Here is a 15,634-nt window from a genome sequence, read left to right as displayed (position 1 = left end):
ATTTGGGCGAAACCTCTATTTAAAACACTGTAATATTTTAGGATATAAGAAAGGAAACTAAATATCTGGTGGTGAAAGTTTATTCCAAAAACTGGGAACATACTGTCTACTGAACATGAATGAGCTGTTTCAAAAATCCAAGATCTCACTTTTAGTTATTTGTTTACATTATCAATCCTGTATACCTTCCTGCTCCAGAACTTTATTAATTCTCAGGAACCACCTCAAAAGTTTCCTTTTGTTGGCTCTCATATTCCCAAATCAGACTGATCATATTTCAGCAGTGAAGTGGCATGTCCAAAGGATGTACTCTGCTTGCGACAGCTCTCAAGAAATTCCAAGTCAAGGCTGAAGAGGTTGATTTAATTCAATCAATCCATTAGTCCTCTGATTGCAACGTATTCCATGGACTTTCAGACTTCTGCAAGCCACTACAGGACACTGTGATACCTAGACAGTGCAGAGTACTGATTTATATGATTCTGGGGCCATTCCCTGACCCTTACACTGCTCCAGATGTTTCCATTTCTTCTCTTCCTTCATGTCCATGACCATCACTGTTCGTTTCAGTAGCCTTGTGTAGAAGTCGGGGCCCTGCCAGGCCAATGATCAGCGCTCCAATTGGAGCTGTGATTAGGATTCCCAGGAAAGCCACCGTCAAGACATCCATGCCGTATTTCATCTCTGTGTCCTTTTCACCTTGACTTCGGGCTGTATCTAAGGCAACAGAACCAATTGCAGCCTGGCAGGAGACAGAACAACAAAACCATCATTGTGAAGACTCATAGAATTGTAGAGTTGGAAGGGATCGCAAGAGCCATCTAGTTGAACCCTCTGCTATACAGGAATCTCAGCTAAAGCATTCAAGGAAACTGTTTTTTAAAAACCCACCTTCCGGTTCAGAGTCTCCCGATCTTGGAGTTATAGGGACAAAAGTGTGAAAAAGAGTCTCATGTGGGGATCCAACAGGTCCTTTCTTGCAGTATTTTTAAAGCTTGATTACGTAACAGACCAGTCTTCAAAGGTCCCTCTCATGATCAGTTGCTATGATTGATGCAGAATGCACCAACTTGCCTCCTGAGAAATTCATTATCAAAGCAATCGTTCGGGATCATCGCTTTCAAGAGCCTTAGGAGGACAATTCAAATGACCCATCTATGCTTCTAAAGTTCAGATGGATTAATCTTGACTACCTTTGGTGGCGCAGGGGCCCAATCCACCTCTAACAATGTGCCCACCTTTATTATGCAACTCGGTTGCTTTCTTTTAATCGAGGGACAAAGAAAAAAGCACCAAGAACTGGGGCAGAACACTCATCTTATGTTCTTCATGCTGCTGACTCCTGAGCAGGTGCCAAGACACAACGAAATGGAAGCAAACCCATAGCAGAAAGGCTATGCTAAAGCTTCGATTCCCTTTGGTGGCCATGGTGTGTTGTGGGTTTGTATTGCTGACTCCTCCAAAATATGACCTATTACTAATTAGTTGCTGCCCAGGACTCGCTCTTGACAGCTTATTAGATGGGCTGAAAATACCCATTTGTAGTAGTATACCATAGTGTTCCATAGCAAAAATACCTTTAAGTAATACAGTTAACCCCCTTGTTTGTAGAACATACAGGTCTGTTACTGCATACTGCACCTGGATGGTTGCTTTGGGGATCCACGCCAGTGAAATAAATATTTTCTCCTTGAGGTCAAAGCCGGCACAAAACATCAACAGGAATGTTGTCACAATTCGGACTATCAGTGCAACTCCCAGTGTAGCCACACAAAGCCCTGCAACAGAGAAATATGACTCATTAGCCTGGCCTTCATCTTATTAGTAAGAACAACCAAAGGCATGGCTCAACAGAGACAGGCAGATATTATTCAGATGAAGCAGCAACAGCTAGAAAACCTTTGCAATTGTTTTTGCAAACACAGCCGTCAGCAGCAACACCATTTTTACTAATCTGTTGGCATCCTGTCTACCTTCAAAATAAGAACTCAAGGTAGATGTGTTTGTTCATAATAGCTAATTAATAACCTAAAACACCAAGAGTCAAATGGATGCATTTTCATCACCTCTGCCAGATTTCAACTTTGTAAGAAAACAGAAAATGGAAATCTATGTGCATTGACTGAAGGCTGTAGATTGCTTCCAGATCAGACAAGACAAACACGGAAATAAGATTAAGCAGTTTTGCAATGCAGAGCAAAACAAGACTGAATATCCTGAGAAGTCTGGGCCCAAATTTATATTTTACTTAAAATAATTATTGAAACATTGGAGCAATTAACCAAATTGATTAGGACATTATTAGTTGCTAGTAGCTGGGAAGTCAGTTAGGAACAAGTGAGTTCAACTTCAAGGCTGGCAAGTGCTGATGTCAAATAGTGGCTTAGTCTCTAAGCTATGAATTGGGAAGTCCCCAGTTCGAATCTTGCACCTGCTATAAACTCCTTGGATGACCTGTTAGGGAGTTGGTCTCTCCCAACCTCAGTTTCCCAACATAATATAGCAATAACTGCCACCGACAAACTGGACTCAGGAAAGAAGATCATTACTCCACGGTCTCCACCCATATGATAGAAAAGGAACAGGTGAAGGGAGCTCGCTTCACTGCCCCTTTCCCTGCCAGAAAGAACAAAACTGCAACAAACACCCTGGAATCCCAATCCATCAACTAGGCTGGGCTGTGCGCATTTTGAGATTATGTTTGTGTGTGTGTGTACGCCTGCATTGAAATCAATTCTAAACCATCTTGGGCATCATTGTACCAAATGGTTGGATTTCAGATAAATAAACCAACCCACCACGCAGGGTAGATATAAAGGTTACAAGAACATAATAATGTAAGATTTTTCACATTTTCTTATGAAAAGCTTCCAAGTTTTCCTAGCTTTGGAAGAAGGACTCTGAACTGCCCTGAGACCTCCGGGTATAGGGCAGTATATAAATAATAATAATAATAATAATAATAATAATAATAATAATAATACCCCTCAAAAGGTGAGCTAGTTAGTTCACAGAATGTCAGTGCTTTCTTTAGGAGACCTACCAACTGTTTCAAGTCCGAGAGATGAAATAGATATTTCAGCTCCAATTAAACCAAACAGGAAGGGTTCAAAGATTTGCCAGGCAACCGCAACAATCTTTTCAACTTTCCTCTGCAGGAGGAGAGCAAAGACAGGCAGCATTGAAAGACAGAAGACAGCATTGCTTCCCACACCAGTATTGGCCTGGGGGGCTGGAGACACATGTAAAATTACCCCTTCAATAATCATATCAAGCATGAATTTTAAAAGCTGTTCAAACCGTGCAAGTTTGATTCTATTTTTATTTATAAAACAGTATTAATTGGCTTTCAAATATGTCCTGGAGGAACTATTCTGATAACGAGGCTACCCAGCCCCCTAAAGTGGCCTGCAGAAATGTTTACTTGACCTGCTAAAACATTCCTGTTTAGGCAAGCCTAACCCAGTTGCTTAGAAAGTTGAGGCAATCGTAAACTCTTTTTAGTATGGTTTAAAGTAGGGGTTGGCAAAGTTTTTGTGGCTTGGGCCGGTTCACGGTCCCACAGACAATGAGGTGGGCTGGAGTGCGTGCGCACACATGGGCAAACGCTATGGCGTGCACAGCTTCCCATTGGCTGCAGGAGCTTCCTGTAGCCAATGGGAAGCCAGCCAGCGTCGCAGAAGGTGATCCTCACTCTGCTCCGCACTGGTTTAGCGCGGCGCATGGGAGCCAACCGAGCAGGTGGGGGGGTCCATGGGCAGGTTAAACAACCCCCATGGGCCGCTTGTGCCCCTTGGGCCTTAGGTTGCCAACCCCTGGTTTAAAGTATGGTTCTAAGTTTCTCTTCGTTTTATTGTTTTAACTTTTTTGTAAGCCACTTTGAGGGTTTTGGGGTTTTTTTGCAATCGAGTGGTACATACATTTTATTAAAAAGATAAATAAATAATTTCCTGGTTTTTACTCATAAGAGGCGCTTGTCTTATGGGCAAAAAACAGGCTGGAAAACCTTTTGCAGGCAGCAGGTTCTGTTCCTCCTTTGCTTGTACTCTCACCTGTGTGGAATTCCTGGTTGCCAAGGCTTGTTTTTAAACGCAGGGCTGACATGATAAGACAACTTATATTATGCAAGACACACCTTTTAGAATAAATCCTGGCAGAATTGACATTTTTTGTGTGACGGTATTTAAGCCTATTTGTTCAACAGCTTGTTCCAACATACCATTCCCTCTATTTCCAAAGTTTAGAGGCCACTGCTTTATGTAGCCAGAAAACTGCAGCAGCTGCACAAGCTGCAGCCTCAGGGCAACGCCAAAGTTTGCAAAAGTACCACCCTGAGCTGCTGCATTTCCTATTGCAACATTTTGCTGCAGCTCCTGCTTTTAATTGTCTATTTTCCTGACTTTCAGTCTCTAGGATTAACTGGCCCTGATCTTGCTCTAGACATTTGCAACAAATAGTGGGACAGAGATGCCCATTCCCATTCTCATTGAAAGATAGACCCAGTCAGTTCAATGGAATTTGTATCTGCATCAAGAGGAGAAAGCCCATCTTTGTGCACTAATCTCCTTTGCTGGCCAGGACAATTGTTTTCAGTGCCTAAGTTAATAATAACCAGCTACTGTAAGGAAATCTTAATGGCATTAGATCTATTTCACAACTCTCATATTTTGGAATCTGCATGTTTTTTGGACAGTGTGTTAACTGAACGCTCACCTTCTCATCAGACCACACCATACCAGCCAGAAATGCCAAGACAATTGTGCAGAGCCCACCGGATCCAGGGAAGCCAAAATATGTGCTGCCAAAAACAGCAAACACAGACAGACCCACCACAAAGAATGCTCTCTTGCATACAAGGGATGCCTAGGATCAGGAGATAAAAATGGAAGACAGCAGAGAAAAATGTCATGCTACAGATGAGAAGAAAGCTTGAAGAGAATAAAATATTAATAGATCTGCATGAGTGAAAAATCTATATTATTATTATTATTATTATTAATCACTTTTAAATATTTTCAGCTAAAGCATAAAAGGTAAAGGTACCCCTGCCCGTACGGGCCAGTCTTGCCAGACTCTAGGGTTGTGCGCCCATCTCACTCAAGAGGCCGGGGGCCAGCGCTGTCCGAAGACACTTCCGGGTCACGTGGCCAGCGTGACATCGCTGCTCTGGCGAACCAGAGCCGCACACGGAAACGCCGTTTACCTTCCCGCTTGTAAGCGGTCCCTATTTATCTACTTGCACCCGGGGGTGCTTTCGAACTGCTAGGTTGGCAGGCGCTGGGACCGAACGACGGGAGCGCACCCCGCCGCAGGGATTCGAACCGCCGACCTTTCGATCGGCAAGCCCTAGGCGCTGAGGCTTTTACCCACAGCGCCACCTGCGTCCCTCAGCTAAAGCATAGAGAGTTCTTTTTAACCATTCCCTGCTTCTCATGCTCTAAAACAGAGTCTCCAAAATGTTTTTCCTCTTTACCTGATCCTTGCTTGGGAAGTAGCAAACGAAAACTCCCAAAAGGCCACCAGCTACTATACCGACAGCAACTTCCAGCACACCACGAAATATATTTTCAAGGATGGAGCCTGTTTTGGCAAAGCGGAAGAAGGTGGCTCAAATGGATTTTTGAACAATCTCCTTGCTAAACAGGGCCATCTTACCCATAGGCGCTAGGGGTGTGGGGCACCTGGGCGCCAGGCTTTCAGGGGTGCCAGGCCGAGTGTCCAGGGCTCGAGACCTGAGTCCGGGGAAGAACCCACCCGTCGGTCAGAGCACCATGGCAGGCTCTTCTGCTGCAGGCGGCTCTGCGCTGTGAGTTTGGGGGTGACCGAGTCAGCGAGATGCTGAGGCAGCCTGCCAGCTCCGCCCTCCTGCGCGCCTGGGACTGGGCAACCTGGGGGAGGGGGCACCGGGTGGATTTTTGCATCGGCACCACATATGCTTAAGACAGCCCTGTTGCTAAGGAACTACCAGAGGAAATATCCAAAGTGGTGATTAGCTTTATACAAAAGGTAGGACTATGGAAGAAAGCCACAGGCATTCTAATATAACGCTTTATGGCAGGAGTGGGCAATCTGTTGCCCTCAGCCACATTTCATGCAGGTAGCAAGGAGGGCAAGGTGGAAAAGGAGGTGTTAATAAGAGAGAGAGGAGGGAGAGGAAAGGAGGAGAGTGGAAGAAAGAGGAAAGGCATTGTTGCATCCATTTTTTACTCCAGGCCAGCCTCAAAATTGGTTGCCCACTCCGGCCTTATGGCAACAGAATTAGCCTCCCACCAGCTTCCACCCCTAAAGCACCAGGTTTCACAAGCAAAGGCGAGTGCCACTTCAGATTGCAAGCGGGGTACATTGTGGGTTTTCTTATTCTATGCAAAGCACCCATGCAATTCATCATCTGTATGTAGCAAACGATCGCATCAATAAGAAAGGCATATTCAGGTGCTCATCGATTCTATGAAGTAGCCAGGATACCTGACGAGAAGGCCATCCCTAAGCAGGTATTGAAGCCCGTAATAGCCAGGATGTCATCAAAGCTCCCAGCAGCCATGAGCAAGGTGGGGACACCCTTGTCAACACCATAGCCTCCCGCTTGTAAAATCAGCATCGAGGGAACAACTACAGCAGGGGACACAGCACCTAAAACAAATCTGAACAAAAACACACTATCAACCCTTCATGCCTGTTTGTGGCCACATTTCCTCCACTTCCTCTTATGAAATACAAAAGTGGACCCTCTGGATACGAACTTAATTCGTCCCAGGGGTCCGTACCGACCCTGAAAAATATACACAAGCCAATAATGCGTACAAAGCCTCAGTCTAAGGCAGCTTCCTATGTTTCCTAGAACTGCTAGAAGAGAACACGGATACAGTGGTACCTCGGGATAAGAACTTAATTCATTTTGGAGGTCCATTCTTAACCTGAAACTGTTCTTAACCTGAGGTACCACTTTAGCTAATGGGGCCTCCTGCTGCTGCCATGCTGCCGCCGCCGCCGCGCAATTTCTGTTCTCATCCTGAAGCTAAGTTCTTAACCTGAGGTACTATTTCTGGGTTAGCGGAGTCTGTAACCGGAAGCGTCTGTAACCCAAGGTACCACAGTACTATTTTACAATGCAGAAATTAAAGAAAACCAAAATATAAGTGGCAGGTGCACTTTCAATCAATGTTTTTCATGTAAGGTAGTTTTAGTTCAAGAAAAAGGAATACATCATTTCTAAGCTGGAAATGGGACGCGGGTGGCACTGTGGGTTAAACCACAGAGCCTAGGACTTGCCGACTGGAAGGTCGGCGGTTCGAATCCCCGCGACGGGGTGATCTCCCGTTGCTGAGTCCCTGCTCCTGCCAATCTAGCAGTTTGAAAGCACATCAATGTGCAAGTAGATAAATAGGTACCGCTCCGCGGAAAGGTAAACGGCGTTTCCGTGTGCTGCTCTGGTTCGCCAGAAGCGGCGTAGTCATGCTGGCCACATGACCCGGAAGCTGTACGCCGGCTCCCTCGGCCAATAAAGCAAGATGAGCACCACAACCCCAGAGTTGGTCACGACTGGACCTAATGGTCAGGGGTCCCCCCCAAAAAAAGCTGGAAAAAGCTGCTCACCCTAACATAAATCCCCACCACCAAGGCAGGTGCATGAGAAAGTGAGACAAGACAGCTGCTGCACATGCTTCCACTATGCAGGGCCCCACGCTTAATCTTAAGCAGACAGCCTTCAGTTTTTTCAGAGCCTGAAAGACAAACATATTAACACATCAGCAGCATCAGTGCAGAAGAAACCCCATTGAGTTTTGCTCTGCTCAACTATATTTCATAATATAGGACAGAAGAAGGGTGCTTGGAGGTAAGGGGTGTGAAGTTCACCTCTTTCTGGGATCAACAGAGGTTCTCACTACAAGAGCAAACAGGGATGGAGAGAAGAGATCAGGATATTATCAAGCGAGCATGTGGAGTTGGAATTGGTGATGGGGAAGAGTACTTCCCCCTGTGAGCTGAGCTTACAATGACCTTGTCCAGAAGCCATGCTAAACCATGGAGCCACAGTGAGCTTATGTGACACAGCCACAAGAAGTGGAGAAGTCTTCATTTTATATTAACCATTGCTTTCTGTGTCATCCAAACCTGGAGAAACTATGACTGAAACAAGCCAACTTCAAGCCACAGTTCATGAAGCTGGCTTCTTGCGACAAACCATAGTTAAGACTAACCATAATCCAAGATTTGAACAATAGGTTGAACTGTGGTTAATCAAAAAACAGAAGCTCCCAATTTCTGCCTCACAACCACACCAGAAGAGGACACATGAGGGATGTGTGTGAGAGTGTCTCATTCTTGCATCCAAACACAACTCATAGCTTATTAAATTCTGCCATCTGAACATGGCTTAGAAATAGATGGAAATTAGTTATAGGTTCAAAAAGGCCATGAAGTGAACAATCAGCTCTGCATGGGGGTAACAGGCTTCCCCACACAGAACAACTGTTTTCCTCATGCAAAATTTACAAGAACTTAAGCTTAAACCAAGCCTTATATGAGGAACGGTTTAGGGGATTGGATATGTTTAGCCTGGTAAAATGGAGACTGAGAAGAGATATGATAGCCATCTTCAAATATCTAAAGGGCTGTCACATGGAAGATGCAGCAAGCTTGTTTTCTCCTGCTCTCGAGGCTAAGACCTGAACCAATGGATTCAAGTTACAAGAAAGGAGATTCTAACTACGTAAACACCAGTAAGAGATATTCAACAGTACCATTTAATGCTCTACCTTTGGGTCAAGGCCAAGGCCAGCGCGAGCCAAGATAATGGAGAGGGCGATATTTTTCAGGGCAACTGCCCATTTCACTTTGATCCGGACTATGTTACTGATCAGTGGGACATTTCTGAGGAGAAATCCAACAAGCAGCATTCCTAAAAGGAACAGAGAACGGGAAAACACACTGCCTGAAAAAATTCTGAATAAGATTAGATGCCTTCGCAGGTTAAGCATTCTGTCCTCACAGAAATACAGCCTGTACCAAAAGCTCAAGAGGAAGAATATGAGCCAGTGGTTACAACACAGGGGGGTAGATTAATGCAAATTCCTGAATTTGAAGATCTAATGGAAAATCCCATTTCCATACTCCTGGCATTCAGTCAAATATGCTTCCCAGCATATAATTTTTCATATTTGTATTCCACCCTTCCTCTTAGGAACTCAGTTTAGGCATACAAGAGGGTCCCCTGTATTACCGTATTTTTCGCCCTATAGGACGCACTTTTCCCCCTCCAAAAATGAAGGGGAAATCTGTGTGCATCCTATGGGGTGAATACAGGCTTTCGCTGAAGCTTGGAGAGCGAGAGGGGTCAGTGCGCACCGACCCCTCTTGCTCTCCAGGCTTCAGGAAGCTATCAGCAAGCCTGGGGAGCCTGCGGGAGTTCCCGCAGGGCTCCCCAGGCTGCAAATAGCAGTCTGCCGCCTGGCACGTGGGGTGCCCTGAAGCAGAGTGCCCCTCGTGCCAGGCAGACATCCGCAGCGTGGGGAGCCCTGCAGCAGCCTGCCGCCCGGCGCACGAGGCGCCCTGAAGCAGAGCGCCCCTTGTGCCGGGCAGACATCGGCCAGCCCCACAAGCTCGGGGGACAGCGGGGAGGCGGAGCGCTGCCATATCGCTGTTCCCTGACCTGGTTTTGGGGGAGAAATAAAGGAATATTTTCCCCTTTATTCCCCCCCCCAAAAAAAAACTAGGTGCGTCCTATGGGACGGAGTGTCCTATGGGACGAAAAATACGGTAGTTTCACAACAATCCTATGGGACAGGTTAAGCAAAAAGACAGTGTACCTGATCTGTAAAAGTCACATTGTCAATGGAACTTAAAGTTGATATTCTGTAGATTGGGAAAGTTATCATATGTAGAACTACCAAGTCACTTACTCATAGGACCATGACCTGATAGAATCTACCTACCTTCTCAAGATGTTGCAGAGATTTTAAAAAATTAAACAACATGCTTCAGTTTAACTAAAAATAGTACCTCCTCACTCCAAGAGTTTCTTCAGCACCAAGAAAATCTCTGTGAAAGATTTAAGTAGCCTAGAGGATACCTGCACTGTTAACAGAATGGATTCACATCAAGGTTGTCAACTGATTAAAGCTGATCTTTAAGTGAGTAATCACTTGTCCTTTAGCTGATTAATCAATTCAATTTAACAGTGCAAATGGCTTCTTGAGATTCTGTCAATTATTTTTGCTTATTAATTTTTACAGAAGCACCATTTCCTTTCTTTTCAACTCCATATTAAAGAAGTTCTCCAGGAATAATTTAGCCTACCCCCCCCCACCAAGAAAAGAAAGCCCACCCATGCCCAAGCAATTAAAATTTGCCATCACCAAACAAAACTGTTCCTCTCTAATCAATTAAAGCTACAGTTGATTAATCTAACAATTAAACTTAACACCAACAGGTTATATAATCTGACTGCAGATAAACCTCCCTGTAATCTCTGCCCTGTCATGTCCACAAATCAAACCTATGTAACAGCAAGTTGATGGCAGGCTCATTGACAACTTACCAAGAAGTGGAGGGAATGGAGGTAGGCCGGGAAGTTTAATGATGCCCATAAATTTACCACCAATTACAGCAGAAAAGAAGAGGAACAAAATTCCGAAGAGGTTCCCACCAGGAAGGCACTCTTGGCCTGTAATGGACCAAGCCACAGCCCAGACCAGCACCATAGCTGCCACTGGAAGAAGAAATAAAGTTGGAGAGGCATGAATATATTTCTTAGCATTTGTGGATATGTTACTAAAATAACTTCACACATTCCTGCCTCTTCCCTTTCTTTTTACATACCATTTGTCACGATTCTGGCAATTATGCCTTGTGGAGGACAGGCACATATTCGCCTCAGTTTCCCTGATGTCTTTGACTCAACCACAGGCTCTTGTGTTTGATGCTCACAGCTGTTCAGCAGAGCAGTCTCTTCAGTTTGCGTATGGCCATCAACAGCTTTGGAGTCCAAAATACTGGCTTCCTGAATTAAAACGAGGAAATGCTATCAACGATAACAACCATAATTTGTAGACTTTCACCAAAGTACCAAACTGCCAAGGCTGGAGTCCTTGGCATATTTACAAGGAAACCACAAGCGCTGCTGAAATTGATGGGGTTTACTTCTGAGTAAATGCATTTAGGGTGGGCTGTGCGTTTCTCTGAAGAAGACTCAGAATTTTAGAGCTGAAGGGGATATTGGAGGTCATCTGGGCCAACTCTCTTTTCAATGTCAGAGGTTCTTGAGTGTCAACGGAGGGATTTTCAGCAGGAACCCATCTAGATCAGATGTGAGTTGGAAGAGACCCAAGGGTCATCTAGTACAGGCACCCCCAACTCCAGATGTTTTGGATAATAATAATAATAATAATAATAATAATAATAATAATATATTTATTTATATCCCGCCCATCTGGCTGGGTTTCCCCAGCCACATCATCCCTGACCACTGGCCCTGTTAGCTAGGGATCATGGGAGTTGTAGGCCAAAACATCTGGAAGGCCACAGGTTGGGGATGCCTGATCTAGTACAACCCTCTGCAATGCAGGAATATGCAGCTGGCCCATACGGGGATCAAACCCGCAACCTTGGCGTTATCAGCATCACGCTGTAACCAACTGAGCTAACAGCCATGTTCCTGAATGGCAGATTTTTCTTCAAAATAAAAGTGGCTTGCTTAAGTATGATTTTTAATAAGCATGAATAACATAACCTAGAGCCTGCCCCTTAGCAAGAACACAATTGGGCAGAGAAGAAGACCCCAGGACTGAAAAGACAGGTGTCTTGATGTGCCTCTGGTACAGCAGGTGGAGAACTTGCAGACATTCAATGAAGCAGAATGCTTGAAGATTCAGGACACCCAAATTAAGTGTTTATTCACACAGCATATTACATAAACTATGGAATTCACAACTGCAGGGTGTAGTGATTGCCACCAACTTGGATGGCTTCAAAAGAGAATTAAACAAACTGATGGAAGAGAAGTCTATCAATGGCGTCTAGCCACAATATCTATGTCTTGCCTCCACTGCCAGATGTAGTAAGTCTCCAAATGCCAGTTGTTGGGAATCACAAGTGGGGAGTGTGTGGTTGTGTTCTGGTCCTGCTTTCAAGGTTCCCATAGACATCTGGCTGGCCACTGTGAGAACAGGATCATGGATCAGGTGGGCCATTGTCCCTATCCAACAGGCTCTTCTTCTTACGTTCTTCTATTCAGGTCATCCATAGTTGTAAAAGATCTGAACCAGCAGTACCTGAGTTACTAGATGCATGGGAATAACATCTGAGTTTGCATTTGCAGCAGGTACTGTTTCCTCACTCTCTGCCACCAGGTCCTCTGGCATTTTGACCAACCTAAGATAATACAAAAACAACAAAATGTAGAGTTACCTATCAATCAACAAATAGAACTTACAGGTGTAATAAATCCTACCGGTTCCAGATATTTTTTTATCAGCATTATGACTTTCTGTTATTCGTCTTTTTAAAAGAAAGAAAGAAAATTGCCCTTTCTTGCTTGAGCTTCATCAGTGGTTGTCTGCACTAAACCAGGATCGGTGAACCTGTGGTCTTCCATATGTTGATAGACTATATCTCCACCATCCCTGACCATTGGTCTTGCTGGCTGGCCGGGGCTGAAGGGAATTGAAGTCCAAAATCATCTAGCGGGGGGGACAGGTTCCCCCCAATCCTGATCACAGGGAAGGTATACACCAAACTATTCCATCTGAGGCATGGAAGGATGTCACCAGTTTTGTATCCGGGAAATTTTTGAGTCACTTCATTGGAAAAACAGTGACATACAAATACAAAAGCAAGCAGCAATAAACCCAAATTAGTAAGACCTTTCAAAGTTGTGCAAGGACTACACACTCCCAGCACACTAATGCTCTTTCAGTGGGCAAAAACAAGCTTTTCTAAGCACCAAATGCAAGAAAGTAATGAAGACCGAGGGGTCTCTAAATTATATTTCATATTTCCATAATTCAAGGGCAGCTCCCCCACCCAGGTTAATCGTTGCTCTAAGCAGGGGGATTTTTAAAAATCAGGATCATGCCTGGAGGAAAGGATTAAATGCGTGCTGCAGTCCTGAATAGAATTTCCCCCTTCCCTGCATCTAGTATTAAATTTAAAAAATACTGGTGTCATTGCTAGCTGTGCAAGTCAAGTCTACGTTGACCCTAGCAGGCCTGCTATGTGGCTTATAGCATTCAGATGCCTTGAAGGTGAGCATTTGAACACACACCATAGCCCAAACTGTCAGTTTACACAACCTTGCAGTGCTGCTGCTGCTGCTGGATTATTTGAAATTGGGGTGATATGCAGCTATATAATGTGTTACTCAGGGTACACTCACTGAAATGAATGAGAATGACTAAGTAATGTTGATTAATTCTAATGGGTCTGAGTAAACCTTAGTTGAAAACTACTCTGGGTGCACCAATGCAGTGTTGACCAGCCACATGCATACATTCTGTACTTAACTGCCTGATGAACTGTAAGTGGCTGGGGGTCACTCTGTTCCTTTGCTAACTGGAGAGTGTTTGCCAAAAAAGACTGATGGAAGCCAGTGCCTGCTAAGCCACAAGAACATGTGCTCATTCTCAAGAATGCCAAGCTGGCTACTGCCAACTCTCTGAGTTCTGCTTTCCGCAACTAGATAGAAACGAAAGGATTGCTTTTCCCAACAAGTCAAAGCAACAGATTCTTAGAGTTGCCAAGGAAGGATGGCACGCCTGGAGGAGCCAATCCCCTGCCTACATAAAAAAAACAACCCAAAAGATAATGTAAGGCGCATCTGAGCGCCCACGGCCTTCCCCCGCGCAGGGAAATCTGGTCATCGGATGCTCCTTCCCCTTCCTCTTAGCGGAAAGAAGGGCGTCATCACGCCTAGATTGCCGCTAATACCATGCGTCTGATGGAAAGCTTTCTTTGCCTCGATTTCGTTACATATGTGCAGACAGTATTATATTGATCAAGGTTTAAATGCTTTTAAATGATCGTTTTTTCTATGTTTTAGCGGTTCTGTAAATAGAATAGAATAGAATCGTGGGAAATAAGTCGGCCGATTCCGCGGTGCGTGCGCTTTTGCGCACAGACCTGCTGCTTCCAGTTCAGCTCCTGGGGGGTTGAAAGAGGAGGACGCGCGGAATAATCGTGCCTACCTAGGAAAGGAAGAGCCTCAGGCCTTCTAGAGATTGCAGGAAGGCGACGAGGGTGGCTGCTGATCCGCAGGCTGCCGGCTTTCTGCCGCTGCTAGCGGTGGGGGCCGAGAAGGCGAGCTCGCCAAACCGTCCAAAACGCTGCAACAAGACGCGCGGGCAGAGCCGGCTTGGAGACGCCTATTTCGCCTGGGTTCCTTTGCCAAGCCTCCCTCCCAACGCTGGTGGCGCCCTTTTACCCAATTGGAGGGAGCGGGCTGCCAAGCTCCGCTTGCAGGGATCAGATGTACGGTAATAGCAAAGCGGCAGCGCGGCGGAAGATACCCCGCACCTTGGAAAGTGCTGGCAGATAAAAGGGAAGCGGACATCTGTTTCCAGGAAGCAACTGGCCGGCAGAGGGCAGCCCAAGGCCACGGTGCAAATGCAGCACCGTGAGTGGCAGGATCCCAGTGTCCTATTCCACTTCACAATAAGGGTGCACGCCAATTAAAGGTGGCCTTTCTCTTAAAGCTGCCATTGCGCTCTCCAGGCCTATAGCAATTCCCTGCTGTTGCAGCGAGAGAGAGAAACGCTAACAAGGCGCTTTGAAGTGGTTTTGCTATCATTCTTCTTCTTTGGCGATCACTCGTAGCCGAGTAGGATTGTCTTCCATAAACATGGTTTTACCAATGAGTCCGTAAGTGACTGTGGAGGCCAATTCTGGACCCACACTTCCTCCCACAGTGGGGACATTAGTTTCCGGGTGGGAGTTGACCACGGTGTGGATTTGCCAAGTGTGCCTTCCTCTTAGCACGTTTCTCCCTTTCATCCTGCGTTCGAGTGTCTTCAAAGCCCATGGCACCTTTGGTAAAGGCTGTTCTCCAACTGGAGCGCTCACAGGCCAGTGTTTCCCAGTTGTCGGTGTTTATACTACAGTACATTTTTTTAGATTTGCCTTGAGATACACTGTCACAGAACCGGGGTATCTAATTCTGCTTTGTGCATCTCAAGGAGGTCCTTTTTGGCCTATTTCCAGCCAAGAGAGATGCAGTTCCTGTGTTTTTGGAGGCTGTCCAGGCTGTACTTTCAAGCAAGGCTGCTCTCTGGTGCTAAATGAATTTTGTTTTGCTTCTCTTTCTCTCTCTCTGATTGTGTTAATTGATAGCATTAACTGCATCATGTCACACATTGGGGCCTCAGGAAACACTGTTTGGGAAAGCTTTTAATGTTTAATAGATTATTGTATTTTAATATTTTGTTGGAAACCCAGCCAGATGGGCGGGGTATAAATAATAATTATTATTATTTAAAAGAGGCACTCGAAGCATTTGTTGCAGGTAGAAAGCAAACGTGGCAAGGAAAGTTAAACAGTCTGCCGCAGGATGCAGTGGTCGCTACTAAATTGCTTTTTAAAAGGGAGGCGGGTTAAGACAAATTCATGGAGAATAAGAGTTGCATTGGCTACCGGCCAGCAGTGT

General features: G+C 45.2%; 1 protein-coding gene across 1 annotated transcript; it reads right to left on the bottom strand.

The window, feature by feature from the left end:
* Positions 1-62: 62 nt before the first annotated feature.
* On the bottom strand, positions 63-14,379 carry SLC9B2 (solute carrier family 9 member B2). Its single transcript, XM_081209360.1, has 12 exons — positions 14,181-14,379; positions 12,270-12,369; positions 10,819-10,999; positions 10,538-10,708; positions 8,757-8,899; positions 7,594-7,721; positions 6,466-6,641; positions 5,474-5,580; positions 4,714-4,863; positions 3,044-3,152; positions 1,642-1,778; positions 63-742 (listed from the first exon to the last, which is right to left on the bottom strand). Exons 2-12 carry the CDS (start codon positions 12,357-12,359, stop codon positions 503-505), a joined length of 1,632 nt encoding a protein of 543 aa, XP_081065486.1. The 5' UTR covers positions 12,360-12,369; positions 14,181-14,379; the 3' UTR covers positions 63-502.
* Between the last annotated feature and the right edge of the window lie 1,255 nt (positions 14,380-15,634).

The sequence above is a fragment of the Podarcis bocagei genome (genome assembly GCF_964188305.1).
Source record: "Podarcis bocagei genome assembly, chromosome: 9".
Classification (NCBI taxonomy): domain Eukaryota; kingdom Metazoa; phylum Chordata; class Lepidosauria; order Squamata; family Lacertidae; genus Podarcis; species Podarcis bocagei.
The sequence above is the reverse complement of the archived record's forward strand: the minus strand, read 5'-3'. Positions and strand labels throughout refer to the sequence as shown.